This window comes from Sceloporus undulatus, chromosome 1 (assembly GCF_019175285.1).
Source record: "Sceloporus undulatus isolate JIND9_A2432 ecotype Alabama chromosome 1, SceUnd_v1.1, whole genome shotgun sequence".
Taxonomy (NCBI): domain Eukaryota; kingdom Metazoa; phylum Chordata; class Lepidosauria; order Squamata; family Phrynosomatidae; genus Sceloporus; species Sceloporus undulatus.
The window spans coordinates 296,872,693-296,887,824 of NC_056522.1; the positions used below are offsets into that span (position 1 = coordinate 296,872,693).

The 15,132-nt window shown below is 38.2% G+C and overlaps 1 protein-coding gene across 3 annotated transcripts in view; it reads right to left on the minus strand.

The window, feature by feature from the left end:
• Positions 1-201: 201 nt before the first annotated feature.
• Positions 202-15,132, minus strand: part of ELF5 (E74 like ETS transcription factor 5) — a 15,817-nt gene continuing 886 nt past the window's right edge. Inside the window, exons 2-6 of one of the 3 annotated variants that reach the window (XM_042446982.1) lie at positions 10,550-10,783; positions 9,977-10,027; positions 7,961-8,029; positions 4,912-5,107; positions 202-4,124 (exon numbers count right to left, since the gene is read on the minus strand). In XM_042446982.1, coding sequence (XP_042302916.1) covers positions 4,028-4,124; positions 4,912-5,107; positions 7,961-8,029; positions 9,977-10,027; positions 10,550-10,783 — 647 coding nt within the window. In that variant the 3' untranslated portion in view covers positions 202-4,027. The remainder of the gene's footprint in view (positions 4,125-4,911; positions 5,108-7,960; positions 8,030-9,976; positions 10,028-10,549; positions 10,784-15,132) is intronic. The other 2 variants (XM_042446983.1, XM_042446984.1) reach the window with 2 other exon arrangements.

The window sequence follows — 15,132 nt, forward strand, 5'->3', positions numbered from 1 at the left end:
TCCATATGATGATGGCAATGGTACTGTATTTAGAAATATTATTTCTATGCAATAAACATGAAGTGCCATGGTTTCCAACCAGAAAATGTTTTGCATGTATTCTTGGTTTCATTAAAAATACATTGCAAGGGTTCATGAAAATAAAATAGCTCTCTAGCTCTCTGACATGAATTGTGAAGTAATCAAAGTACGACACACAGCTGATAATTAAATATTTTATATATATATATTGTTTACAAAGTACAGAGCATCAAAAAATAAAATAAAATGTACATGAATTCATATTGTTAGCAAGCATACATAATAAAACATCACACCCATTCTACATAATAATTTTCTATAGAATCTGTCCTTCTTTGTTCCTTCAGAAAAATGCAGACTGTTCACAGTTCATGATGAAAAAAGCCCTCTTGCGTTTCATGTGGTAAACTGTTTGTTGCATAGAATAAATGAAAAGACTGTGCTGTTTCAGAAAATACTAGTGCAATTTCAGTCAATTCCAAGAGGGCAAAGTTGTCTTTAAAAACAAACAAACAGAGCACCAGGAGAATACATTGCAAACCAAACATGCCTGAACATAATGGATCAGCGCTTCTCCTATAGTTTGTAGTTAGGACAGCCACATGCATCAACAAAAAAGTCACATCATCACATCATCAAAAAGAGGGGGAAAGAAGATGTAGAGCTGTATATAGTAATTTATAGGTAAAGCTGTGAAATTAGAAATAATCATTATAATTTAAATAGAAATCCCATACATCTCAACCTTACGAGGAAGACTGTGATCAAATGTTCATTTTCTCAGTCTGCTGTCTATGTTCTGACTGTTGATAAACAACTCTGAGGCACCTTCCTTATGATTTATTATCTTTAAAGGAAAATGGGACTATACAGCCCTTCAAACAGAGGATGGTCCTTTTAGCATTTTTTTCAAAGGCAGGATAGTCCTCTGTAAAGGTGGACACATAGCTACTTTATTGTAAGTTAAATTAGATAACACTTGGGCCCAGAATCCAGGAAATAATTTTGATGCATCTTGTCTTTGAATTGCAGTATCCTGAATTACAAATTATTTTTAAAAGACTCCACCTATGCAGGGTAGCATATGGATTGGGAACTGGTGAATGATGAGTGGGTTTTTTTTTAAAAGCCAGGGGCCCTGGTCAGTGAATGGAATCAGACCTATCAACTTGACCAAGATTGTACGTGGAGCTGCAAGCCTATTGTTTAGCTGCATTCAAGTATCACTGCATGATCTATTGCATTCACTGCAACCAGAAATGCTGCTTTTGAAAAGTTTACAATTGTGCAACTAGAACTCTGAAAAATTACGTGTTTGGATTGCAGTTCCCAGAATCTCCCACTAGCATGAATAGTGCCTATGTTGGCTGGGAGAGTAAAAAAGATGCAGTCCAAAAATATAACACACCCACACATACACCCCAGATCTAGTGGTAGGTATATCAAAAGCTAGATCCTGTGTCTGCCAATACAAGCCATGCAACTGTCTTGAGTTGGGAGCTGGCACAGTCATATCTGGAATTAAAAATAAACAGCTCAGTGGAGGAAGGCCAGAGACACCTGCCAGAAAGGCATAGGGAGAACTCGTATGAATTAACTCCAGATGCAGCCTTTTTGGCACAGGGTAGCCTACCATTGCATAAGCTAGAGTTCACTGGTAATTTGGCCAGGTATGGTAGGAAATGTGGTTATTAAAAAACAAAGGGCAAGGACCATGAATTGGCACCCAACAAAAAGCTTCCCCAGCACCCCAGTGTTTAACTGTTCAAATAAAAGAATTTATTCTCTGCCCGAGTCTTGTTAATGAAAACAAACTGGACAATTCAAAATATATATGTTTGATTTTAAGAGTCTATGAAATGGGTTTATGTACAGTATCTTACTTTCATCTAATATGTTTAGGATGCACCAGGGATAGAAGTAATGAAAAAGGTGCCACATTTATTTTAAAAATGAGTTAAGATGTAATAAAACCTGTTTAAGCACCATCTGAGGTAGAAGTAATGTGAACGAATTCAAAAAACTTAATTTCTATTAAGAAATAGTACAAATATATTGCTTTAATTTAGGGCAGGAAGGGGAACAACTACTGCTCATAGATCTTCAGTGTCATTCTTGTATTCAGCTAAATATAGGTATACTCAGAAGCAGGTATTACTGAGTTCAGTAGGATACACTTTCTGGCAATTGGATTTATGTTTCTTGCTCATTCCACCAGAGTCCTACAAATGTGTCACCAACATATAAATATAAAAGTCTTTTTGATTAAAAAAAATCCCACTTACCCACTAAAATATAATATTTTGAATTCACAAAGAGATGTTTTGTATAAATGTGGACAACTACTGGAGAGGCAAATGACAATTTTTACAGCCAGAGACCTATGGCAGGCTGAAGTGTCTCATTTTTAGCTGAAAATTGCCCCAAAATAGCATTCGGAAGGGACTAGAAGTCTACTTCTGTTTTTGACTTCTTAGGATTTCAGCCATATTCAGGAGGTAGTTATATGTGATCTGCCACTCTAGCTAACAGCAGAATTTTTTTGGGGGGGGGGGAGAGGGTAGGATGGGGTGGTTGGTTGTGAAAATAACAAATTTAGAGGTGAGGGCACAAGAGTATAAGGAAAGAGTCAGGGATAAAAATAAAAATGAAAAATTGGTGGGCCACTACATGCATCCTATGAGACATATTTTACCCACCCCAAAACAACAGGGTGTGGGTATATGTAAAATAAACTATCCCTTTTAAAATAGAGTTTATTTGAACTATTTTGCCACTCCCACTTAAGTATATTTCACTCATTCCACCAAACTGAATATAAGAGGACATGATGAGGTCAGATACTTTTGGACTGAATAGAACCTGTTTGAACAAGTACTAAAGACTTGCACTAAAGTGCAAATAGTTATGGGAGCATCACAAGTGAATAAAAGATGATAATAAACACTGATAAACTTACAGTGCCTTTTTATACATGTATGTTCAGAAGCAAGCCCTATTGAGTTTAATTCCTAGTTACTGGGTACAGCACTGTAAATATAAGAGCACAGTCTCAAACATAGATTGAAATGATGCTCATAAGTTGCTTTCAAATCTTTGAATCTTTCAAGTCATAGGTCATTGTGAAAAACTTTGATTTTGGTTTATGATTTTTTGTGTTCTTTATTTTGAAAAGATCATGTTCATTACCAAAAATAATGGCTACTGAGCAATTGCGCTACTGTATTTGTCGTAGCTACTTTGCTGCTATTTCCTTTCTGCCAATAAACTCATAACATGTGAGGGGTAGTTGCAAATCCCTAGCTAAACTCTTAAGATATTTTGGAGTTTGGATTTGGTCTAATGATCATCATGGCTTCCCCTGCATTAAATCCCTGCCTAGCTGTGGAATATTCTTTTGGCAGATCAATGAACCATATGTCTTTGGAATATATGAACTTCATATGCATACCATAAGAAGCACTGATGTAATAACAGAATAGTTATGGCAAACACAGTTGCTGCACAAAGTGTGAAATTACTTTTAGACATGCTAGAATATCAAGTTAGGATATAGAGAAAAGAAAAAATTGCTTACAGGAAACCAGGATGTGCCTGCATGTCCAAATGGCAAATATGGTTCAGCATCCAAGAACACACTTTTCAATATCCCATAGAAGTTCAAATCAATGATAAAATTATATGATTTAATGTTAATGGCAAACTGCCATTCTTCGCATTGTGGGATTGCTACATACATAACTTCAAGCTATGAGAATGACCAATGGAGTAGTCTACCATTTTAATAATTGCTGTGCAGGTGATGGTACTTATTGAAGAATGTAAAATCCAAAAATAGAGAATACTGAATTCTCCAACCCAGAAAGTCTATTGATGTTAATTTATACACTTATTTTGAAGAGGTGGCCACCTCTTAGTCTAGGGATGTTCTGCAGACAAGATCCCTCTACTGTGACCAGAGACTTCATGTTGCATATTGGAAAATGAGTCTGAAGTAAACAATATTTCATAATTTGCTGTCTTGCCATCCATGTGCATTCTTCCCAAACTTGTACACTAACCGCCTGTCCACTCGTTCCAAAATTCCAGTTTTGTAATAATACCTGCAACAACAAAATTTAAGTTGGACTCAGAAACATCTTTAGCATGTATTATATTATGTGTGTATGGCCCAAAACAGATGGGGCAAATAGAGTGGCTTCCGGCCACTTTGGAGGTGGTGTGTGGAGATGACGCTTGCCCCTGAAGTGGCCATCAGCTGCTCTGAAGCAAAAAAAGATCCTTGCTGGCTGCTCATTTTGGATTACAGTGGCAGCCTGCTTCAGGAACAGGCCATCCAGCCCCCTATGGGGCTGATGAGGGGGGGCGATCATGGCTGGAGCGGCTGGAGGTCACTTCTAATCACCCATCTGCTTCACTCCTACATAGCAATCATCATAGCACCTTTTCCCTGAGAAAGGAAAAAGGGAGATGCTTGCACACTCACTGTTCAAAGCCACAGTAACCTTGTAAGAGCTTTAAAAATTCCCAGTTATCATGAAACATTGCTCCCCCATAAAAAAACAGGGTGGGGGGGAACAATGCATTTCTGGAAATGAATTTCTTTTGCTGATGGAACAGTTCAGAGGGAGAATCTAGCATGTTTGCTAAAGCAAATGACAAGGGAGACATACTGTGCATTATATTCATGAGTAAACTGGCAAATAATCTGTTGACTAATATATAATTCTGATTGCTTACTCCACCGATAGATATGGCCTCATGATGTCTAACCAAAAGCCATAACTCCATCTTGTGATCTTTGTGTTATGTAGTATAAACAGTTTTAGAACCTGTTAAACTGTTAGAAATTGGTTATATTGTGCAACACTGTGCTAAGTATTAACTTACCGGAGTGCTCTGCTTAGTTTTTCATAGGTCATTCTGTCATTTTTCTTCCTCTGCCCCCACATCTTTGCTAGTGCATCAGATTTAATGACACGAAAGATTCCCTGATCTCTGTCTTCCCATTCAAGGATACCACAGTTCTCTTCAGGAGACAGGAGGAGGTCTCTTACAAATTCCCATAAATGAGAGCTCTGTAGGCCTCCAAGAATAAGAAGAAACACATTAATAAATTTCCAAAGTTAGAAACTCCTTTCATTAGCAAGTTATCAGGTTTTTGAAAATGCCATTTGGGGAGCAAGACAACATGAAAACCAGCATGCTACAAGGCTGTCCAAAATGGGCTAGGATTGCTCTGTATATTCTCTTTCTGACAGTGTATTAAGCAATTATTAACAGGGACAATAATAAAGTTCAGGAGTAGTTAGTACGTAGTTGCTAAGGTTACAATGACATGTATCATCAAGGGAAAAAATAACATTTAAAAAGGGCATGGAGGGTTATTCAGAGGATTTGTGGATCTTCAACCAACATATCATAATGTAAGTTGGTATGGGATATGGGAACTGGATAATCAGCATTGTCATTTACATAAGAAAATGAATGGATGCCAAACATCAGAAAATGTATCACAATGTCTTTGGTTGTTTCTAAAATAACAAACATGTACTTCAAGCTTTTTCATAAGTACAGTATGTCATAATCTACTTTTCCACTGGAAAAGGTCATTGATACTTTTCCATTTCACTTCAGTCTCCAACCTGGCAGCCAAACAAGAATAACAGATTGATTCTTTGTGCAATACAGGCTTCTTAGAGGCAGTCAGCAGAAATGGGAGACCCAATCTTGAGGATAGTTTGGTTGCTTGAATAGTTTTAATCTTTTAAATCTTTAATTTAAAAAAAAATCACTGGAGATGGGGGTAAGATCGCAATGTGTGGACACATGTGTTCCTACCAGAGCACTGCCTTCAGCATTTTTTGGAAACATTTTAAATTTTGCAATGTAGGGTTCCCAGATCTAGAGAGATACCAGTTATTTATGGGTTTAAGGATATGTTCCTTCAGCTTTTTTGACCCCAAGAGTAGTTCTTCCACAACTGTATTATCATGTTACATCTTGTTCCATATTGTTATCATCATCTGCCATAATGTCCAAATTCTTCTCCCATAAAACAGAAAATACTTATTTCTAGTGGTCTCTCATTCATATATTTGTTATAAGTTGAAGTTGACTTGATGAAAGTTTCTTCCAGCAGCTTACCTAGATGATTTTAAATTATAAATTTTAAATGTGGATTGTAATCTGATTATTACACATTTTATTTGTCCTTTTAAATAGTTGTGTCTTTTAACTGATGTATTTTAACTGATGTTGTCTGTCTGTTAATTGTTCTTGTTCCCTGCCTCAATCCATGAGGAGGTGGGTAAATAATAATAATAATAATAATAATAATAATAATAATAATAATAATTTATCTTATTTCAGGAGCCCTATTTTAGGGCTTATTTTAGCTACAAGCACATCAGAATTCAATACTATAATTTACTTTGTGTGCATGCAATATATCATTTTATATATGACAAATCACCCATAGCACAAAGCTTGATTTTCAGAAAGGCTTGAGTTTTGAAACATCCCCTGCAGAAATTAACATGAGGCTGATAGACAAACAGGTTACAAGAGTGGATGAATGATGAGTGTGCTTGAGTCATTCTTTCTGAGTTCCTGCAGGTTAAGGATTGCAGGAAGCAAATGAGTATCGTTACGTGCTGACTGGCAGATGGTGCCAGTCTGACACAGACTTTGGAGTCTGACATGAATGAGTGTAAAATTCAGGGGCACCTTCTGAGATTTTAATATGAAGAGGCAGGGGAGTAATATACTCATATAGTGAAATATATTCAGCAAGGGTCCTTCTTTAGGTCTTCTAGATGCCATTGTTATGCCATTCCTTTTTGTTTTTGGTGGGTTACAACCACACAATAAATAGAATATCTATCTATGCACTGTTCATTCTTCTGTATTCAGAAGCCCAGCAAACTTTCCTCTCACTCTCTTAGGGTGCATTTACACTCTAGAAACAATGCAGTTTGACACCACTGTAACTGCCATGGCCCCATCTTATTGAATCCTGGGGTATGCAGTTTGGTGAGGGACCAGCACTCTTTGGCAGATAAGGCTAAAGACCTTGTAAAAATACAAATTTCAGGATTTTGTTGAATGGAGCTACAACACGTAAAGAGGTGTCAAACGATATTATTTTTACAGTGTATATGCACCCTGTCTATTCAATTATGAATTTGTTCTTCTTTTTAAATGCTGCATGGTGTTCTTCTTTGCCTTTTTTCTGGCAGTTCAATGATAGTCACGATTTTAAAAAAGAAGAAGACATGAGCCCTTGTGGCAAAAATAAATTCAGCACCTGAAGCTTTTCCAGGTACTAAATTACAAAGACAGCAAAGGCTTCTTCTGTTGATTTGTACCCATCATGTCACTGCTAAACACCTGTAGTGGTTTGGGTGTTGGGCTAGGACTCTGGAGGCCATAGTCCAATTTCCCACTTGTCCAGGGAAACCCATTTGGTGACCTTGGGTGAGTGTCACACTCTCAGCCTCAGAAAACCCTATGATAGGGTTGCCTTAGGGTTGCCTTAAGTCAGAAATGACTTGAAGGCACACAACAACAACAACAACAACAACAACAACACATTAAAAACCAAGTTCGAGATATCCCATTTTTCAATCCATTGACTGGACAGTCATTGCCTAGGGTTTCTTTTTCTTTGATATTTCTGCAACAGCAATCTTCAGCATTCATTTGTTTTGAATATCACCTGGTATCTGTGTACTACTGGACTGATAGAATGAAGAAACCTGCATTGGCATGATCCAGGAGAAAACAATGAGGAACAGAAACTTGTTTTCATAAGTTAAAAAATGCTAAATTTGGAGAGTAAACAAGATAACTGGTTGTTTGGTGACACATTCGAAACAGAGGCACAATTCCTATGACATTTCCATACACACTCTTTAGATGGCAGGAGTATACCTACTTGTTCTATTGTGGCTTTGAAATTCTTGACTCTTGATGCTGCCTTTTCTCAAACATGCCTTATCATTATCTGGAAAAGAGTTGTTTTAATTGACATAAATAAATATAGATAGATTTCAAGGTCTGGTGATAATGTGGTTTAAAGGAGTCAGTGTGTTCACCCAATGAAATTCCATGCAACACTGAATCACTATGAGTATGAAATTTATCTCAGAATTAAAATCCAACTTTACCATCAAGATAAACTAAAGTGAATGATTAACCAACAGGTTGGACTGCTTGCTGAACTGCTTGCAGCAACACAATAAAGGTTTTTTTTAAAAAAAATCACTAATGTCTAGATTGGAATGATCAAAAACATATTAATCTGCAAACACAAAGTGACCTGAATATATCTATTTGTAAACACTACTTCTATCTATGGTATAACCTTGGATCCATTGTCATGGAGAGGAGCAGCCCATGGAAAAGGAATGTGCTGTGTGCTTGCTCCTCTGGTTGGTTAATCAATGGTCTCTTAAATTCAACATAGACTTTTCTTTCCTTGTATAATGGGTCTTACTCCACACACATGGAAAACCATTTTGTCAACATACAGGTCTGACTAGCTGACTTACACAACCTGGCAAAATGGAATGGTAATTACACAGGGTTTTTGGGCTGAGTCAGACTTGTGTGTAACCAAAGCCATACAAATCGCACGCAAGGACTGTTTCATTTATTTCTTCATTTATTATCATTTCTGGTGTTTGTTCAGAGTAGCTGACAGCAACAGAGAACAAATAAATAAAGCTACACAAATAAACAAGACAAGATAAAATAGAAAGTGTTCCAAGCATTCAGAAAAAAAGTGCTTTAGGGGTAAAAATATCCCCAGAGCCTGATTTAAAAAGGACTCCCCTTTCCCTTCCCCCTCTCCTTCCCTGGAAAGGCTATAAAATATTGGTCACTATGAAGTCACAGCCTCAAGGCCATGTCTGTGAAGGTCCTGCTTCTAACTTCAGATTTCTTATTGTGTCAAATAGATGGCAAAATGAAACAGGGCATAAAAACACAAAAAAAGTTGACAGGAAGACTGAAGGCACAATTGCCTACTATGACATTAAATCCATTTTATGTGCTCACTTTTTAAAATTGCATGTACAGGTTCACTCTCCCTTACCCAAAATGGCTGCAAACAGAAGTGTTATGAATTTCAGATTTTGGAATATTTGTATATACATAATGAGATATTTTGGAGATAAGATCCAAGTCTAAACATGAAATTGATTTATCTTAAACACATAGCCTGAAGGTAATTTTATACAATATTTTAAACAATTTTGTGCATGAAACAAAGTTTGTATACACTGAACCATCATAAAGCAAAGTTCCTTTTGTGGACTACAGCTCCCAGAATCTTCATCCTGGATGTGAGATTTTGGCAGCTCTAGTCCAAAAAAGTAACACTTGCACATTCTGGGTTGCTTTGTTATCAGTTTGACAAACATCCCTAAGATTGGATGGTTGATAACATGCTTGTTCTTATTCATAAAAGATCCAGGTATATTAATGCCTCTAACTGGAGATTTAATTAGAGAGTTTTGTAAGAATTTTGAATTATTTCCAGTCTGGCTTTCCTCTGGATGCAAAAAGATATCCTCTCCATCTGGTGTCTGGACTGTCTATCTTCTCCATCTGGTGTCTGGACTGGCTATGGTAGCCTGGCTGGATCTGGACAGAAGACCCCCCTCCCCAAACAGGTGGTGTTAAACCTATAATTGTAAAGGAATGGTCCTCAGTCTTTGATCTTCCAGATTTGTAGGACTTCTTCTCCTAGAACATCTGATCATTTACCATGCTTGGTGGGGGTTCTGGGAGATGTAGTTCAACATATCTAGAGAATGAAAGCTGGAAAACCACTGTTCTACAGCCACAGCCTAAATATCACCAAGGTCACTATCAATTGCTGTGTATGGTTGCTTTTTCTTATGGATATCTTATTTAGTAATATGCACCATTTAAAAAGTTTACTTACAGTAATTTTCAGATGATTTTATATCTTCATTGTCTTGAAAAAAGGAGACACCTATAGTAGGTGGGAAAATATCCAACATTTAGGTGTTTAATAAATGTGTTTTGTATCAAGACCTTCTATATATCCACTGCATTTAAAAATCTAGAACCCTGATTGAAAATAGTCTGCCAAAGTTAATTTTCTGGGTAAGTGCTGTGGCATTTGAATTTACATTCATTCATTCATTCAGTTTTTGCCCCCACTATCGTCCTAAAATAAATATTTTAAACTAGAATTTTCCAATTGTTTTTGTTGGTCCCTCCATTTGTGGCCCAGATTTATCCTCCTGTCCATAATACTAGACCTGATTTTGCACAGATATTTGGTCCTGTGTAAATATCCATGTTCATTCTATTTTCATTGTGCTTTTATCTTCTTATTTTACTGGTTGTGTGTTGTATGTATTTGCAAATGATTCAGTACATGTCAGTTTCTGTGACTGTAAGCTGAACGCTTTGCACAAGTACAACAGGGACATGTACAGTGTGAATGAATGAAACTATGTTATTTTGATGAAACTTTTAGCACACTCACCATGGGCCTTTATGTTTTGTAGGATGAAGTACAGGTATTCACCACAAACCCCTGCAGCATTCAAAAACTCCTCCTGTGTCATGCAGCACAGCTGTTGCCCATTTATGTTAAAATGAGAAAAAGAAATGCAGTTGGCATCCAGTTTGTATTGATCACAGCAAAACTGTAGCCATTCAAAGACGTTGTGTCTTGTCCAGTATTCTGGGTGAATGGCTGTCCAGGAGGAATCACAACCTGCCACAATGGAATGAGAAAACAAGGGATGAGGTTTGTGTGTGTGTGTGTATGTGAAAGTGTGTGTTTTAAAGATAACAAAACATTCCAAAATATTAGTTGAACTGAATGCAACCAGTGAGCTACCAAATAATGTTTAGGCAGAATTTCCCATCTCAGCACACTCTGGATGTGCTGAACTACTACTGGGCCCACCATCCCAACCAGAACCTGGCATGTAGGAACGGTGGGTATTGTCATCCATCACATATGGAATGCAGTTAGAGTCAGGTACAGCCATCTTAGTGTCAGCATCAAAATGGTTTGCTGTCATTGTTAAAGTAATGTATAGCAGTTGCACTTGCCGCTGCTTTTGTTGCTGTTGTGTGCTTTTAACTTGTTTCTAATATATGGTGATCCAAAGGGGGACACATCATGAGGTTTTCTTGGCACGGTTTATTCAGAAAGGGCTTGTAATTGTCTTCTTCTGAGACTGAGAAAGTGTAACTTGTCCAGGATCACACAGTAGATTTCCATGGCTGAGCAGGAATTTTAACCCTGGCCTCCTAGAGTCAGGTTTAACATTCAAACACTACACTGCTGGCTGCCTTCTTGTACTTGGTACACAGTTAACGGTATGATGGCTATCAACTTTCAAAAAGGATTTAAAAGTGGATTAAATAAATTTTGTGAGGATAAAACTATGAAAGAAGATAAGATTATCAAAGATCTAGTTGGATAGGTGGATAGGACAAGAATAGGATAGGTGGAAAGACAAGGTTGGGAATAGAGAGACAGTGAAAACACATGGGAAATCCTAACTTGAAACATTTAGATTAGAAAGATGAAGGGTATAGAAAAGGAATTACTGAATGAAGTTTAAAATAGTGGCTCAGAAAATTAGTTCTGTAAGTTGCTATTACTATATCACTATAAAAAGGAACTTGTAGCACTTCTGGATCTACTGAGTGAAAGAAGCTGTAGCATAAGCTGTCATAGACTTAGGCCTTGTCTGCACTGGCCAGGATACTGCAGGGGCAGCCCAGAGTATCCTGGCCCTGCAATTGCCCGGGCCTACCATTCCCATGCTGTGATGACTGTCTGGATGGGTGTCCCACTGAATCGCCTGCTGTGTCCACAGCTGCTGTGGATTGCACGATTCTGAATTCAGAACGAGTTGCCCAGCAAAATGACATGGCTAGATGCCTTGCTATGACCGCGGAATGAGTGACCCACAGCAGTAGCAGATGTGCTGAGCAGCCCAGCAGGACATTCATTGAGATGGTTGTGGTGGCACGAGAATGGAGTGCTCTGGATCTTACTGGAAGATCTGGTGCTACAGTTATGTTATTTTACTCTGTTGGAAGGCTGGTGTATCCAAATTCTAGTGCAGAATGTGCTGGATGTCTGAACAAGATTGCACCAGAATAATGGGAAAACAGGCTCATTGTGAGCTTTTATTGAGCTTCCCTTTCTTTCTCCATATTTATGTTTCTATTTCTTTTTCCATTTCATTCCCCCCACCCACATTTTGGTTCACTGCAATTTTAACTTCTATATAACTTTAATTACTATAATTTCTGTACATTGCAATTATGATTCTGAATATGGTGTGGCTGAAACTCTGCCTCGACCCTCTTCCTTTACATGGAAGCACTGGGGCAACTGTTTTACCGTAAGCTTGCCATCTTCCCTTCATTCTCTGCTTTAATGCTGGCATTCATATGGGAGGAGATTGCTCACACATTGACGTCACATTACTAGAAAACAATGCCCACTTTATATTTGAGAAACAAATTAGTTCAGAACTAATATAAGTGTGTGTTCCCTTGGTGTGATAGTCTCAGTGAATGTATGTGAATGAGTACTATGAAACAATTCTTTTTTTTAAAGAAAAAGAAGACAGGAAATACAGGACAGTTCAATAGCAAGAGTAACATACACCTAGTTTGGATCTGCTCAGTGTGTACATTTGAAAAAATATACCCATTAAGCAACATACCTGTCTTTAAGAAATGTGAATTAAATTCATTTACAACCTTCTCCTGAAACTTGAAGAATTATGGACTTAAAAGGGACAACAAAGAAACAAAAACTATGCAGAAATAAAGCAGTTTGACATCACATTAACTGTCATGGCTCAATGTTATGGAATTCTGAAATTTGTAGTTTCTTGTGGCACCAGAGGGCTCTGAAAGAGAAGGCTAAATATCTCACAAATTACAAATCCCAGAATTTCACAGCACTGAGTCATGGCAGTTAAAGAAGGAAAGAATATGTACATGGTCTTGAGAGCTAGCTTTGACCCCCTAAGACCTTACATGTGACCCCATTAATGTCTCAATTTCCCATAAGCACCAAACCTCATGCTGTTACCAATCACAGATGGTCTGATCTTTCCTTTATGCTCTTAGAAAAAGGGAAAGAGCAGTCTGCATATTTCTCAGTCTCAAAGGCTGTACTGGATTGCTTGATGTCTGGAATAATATAAGGGACACCATTTTACTATGCCATTGCATCCATCGATTTTGGCATAGGTGTGTGTGTATCCTAGAACCAAATCCAAGTGGCTACAAGGGCCCAATGTGCACAGTTTTGGAAGAGGTATCCAAAACCCTATATGAGAAACTGAATGAAAGTTAAGCTATGAACCTCATCTGGCTCTGGCCCTTGTCATAGATTTCCTCACCTTCTGTGTTGTGGATACTTCACGCAGGAGACTTCCCTGTGTAATGCAATTGGAGTCTGGGCTCTTATAGGGAGAGGCAGTCTCCAATGGCTATATATACTGCAGATTCTGAAAGCCTTTAAAGGTGAGACCCAAACCTTCTACAGAATTGTTGTGGCATGAAGGTCCTGCACAGTTGGCATCTAATAACCTAGGACCCAGGTATTTGGTGTGCATTAAGTCAATTTAGTAATTTTCATCAGCATTGCATAACTCTATTCAGTCATCATTGTTTCATGGGAAAATGATCCAGCTTTTCTTAGAAATCTGGTGTGGTATGATTTATGCCACCAATATGCCAAGGCTTTGCCACTACATGTTGTTAGGTTGACAGGACATAAAACATAACTGTATTATATAAGAAAGTAGATCCAATGCTGGTTTCTTACCAGTTTTTTGCCCCCACAACATAGCTTTTTACTACAATACAGAGGAAAAGAAACCGATTTACTGGATTATTCCCTTCATTACACATTGTCAGAGAATTAAGTTTGTTATATTTTTATTTAAACAAGAATGTTCCTTATGTCTGGCTACAATACAAACACAAAAAGGTTTTAAGACAGAAGTAACTTAAGTATTTGGTGTCTGGAATGGTTCAAATGTATTCCAACTGCTTCAGCAATTTGATCAGAGAGTTATTAGGAGAAGAAGCTCTAGGCTGGTCCAACTAATGTGGCGAAGAGAAGGCTAATTCTTCCTGCTAATCTATAGGCAAACCGATTTAAGTCTTTATAGAATAGGATGTGAACATCATCATCCTTCTTGTCTTACAGCCCACTGGCACAACTGGGAGGAGAGAGGCCAGGAGAGCTGCCTGCACCTATAAAATGCAGGCTTCAAGCCCAGGACCATCACCCCACCAGCACAGCTGGGAGGAGAGAGGCTAGGAGAGCTGCACTTTTAAAATGCAGGCTCCAGCCCCAGGCCCAGGCCCATCACCCCACTGGCACAGCTGGAGGAGAGAGGCCCGGAGGAGGCTTGCACTTTTAAAATGCAGGCTCCATGCCCAGGCCCATCACACCCCACTGGCACAGCTGGAGGAGAGAGGCCAGGAGAGCTGCACTTTTAAAATGTAGGCTCCAAGCCCAGGCCCCATCACCCCACTGGCACAGCTGGGGGAGAGAGCCAGGAGAGCTGCACTTTTAAATGCTAGTCTTCAAGCCCAGGCCATCACCCCACTAGCACAGCTGGGAGAGAGAAGGCCAGGAGAGCTGCACCTTTAAAATGTAGGCTCCAAGCCCAGGACCATCATCCCACTGGCACAGAAACATCTGAGCCCACCTGGCTGAACCAGCCCAGAGAACATCATCAGCCTATAGTGGACATTAGGCTGGACTTTTTTTTTTAATTATTAGTAGTATATTAATTATGGAGAGAGGTGGCAACAGGCAGAGGGAGATTATTGTTAATATAACTATTTTAAGCATGTAATCTGTACTTATTTGTTATTTTGTTTTTGGGGGAGAGTCGGGGATTGTTATATTGCTTGTTATGTTATGTTTGATTATTATGCCATGTCACGTTATTTTAACATATGTAATTTGATATTGGTAGTTGTTCTGCTTCCAGAACAACTGGGGATTTTAACATATGTAATTTGATATTGGTAGTTGTTCTGCTTCCAGAACAACTGGGGATT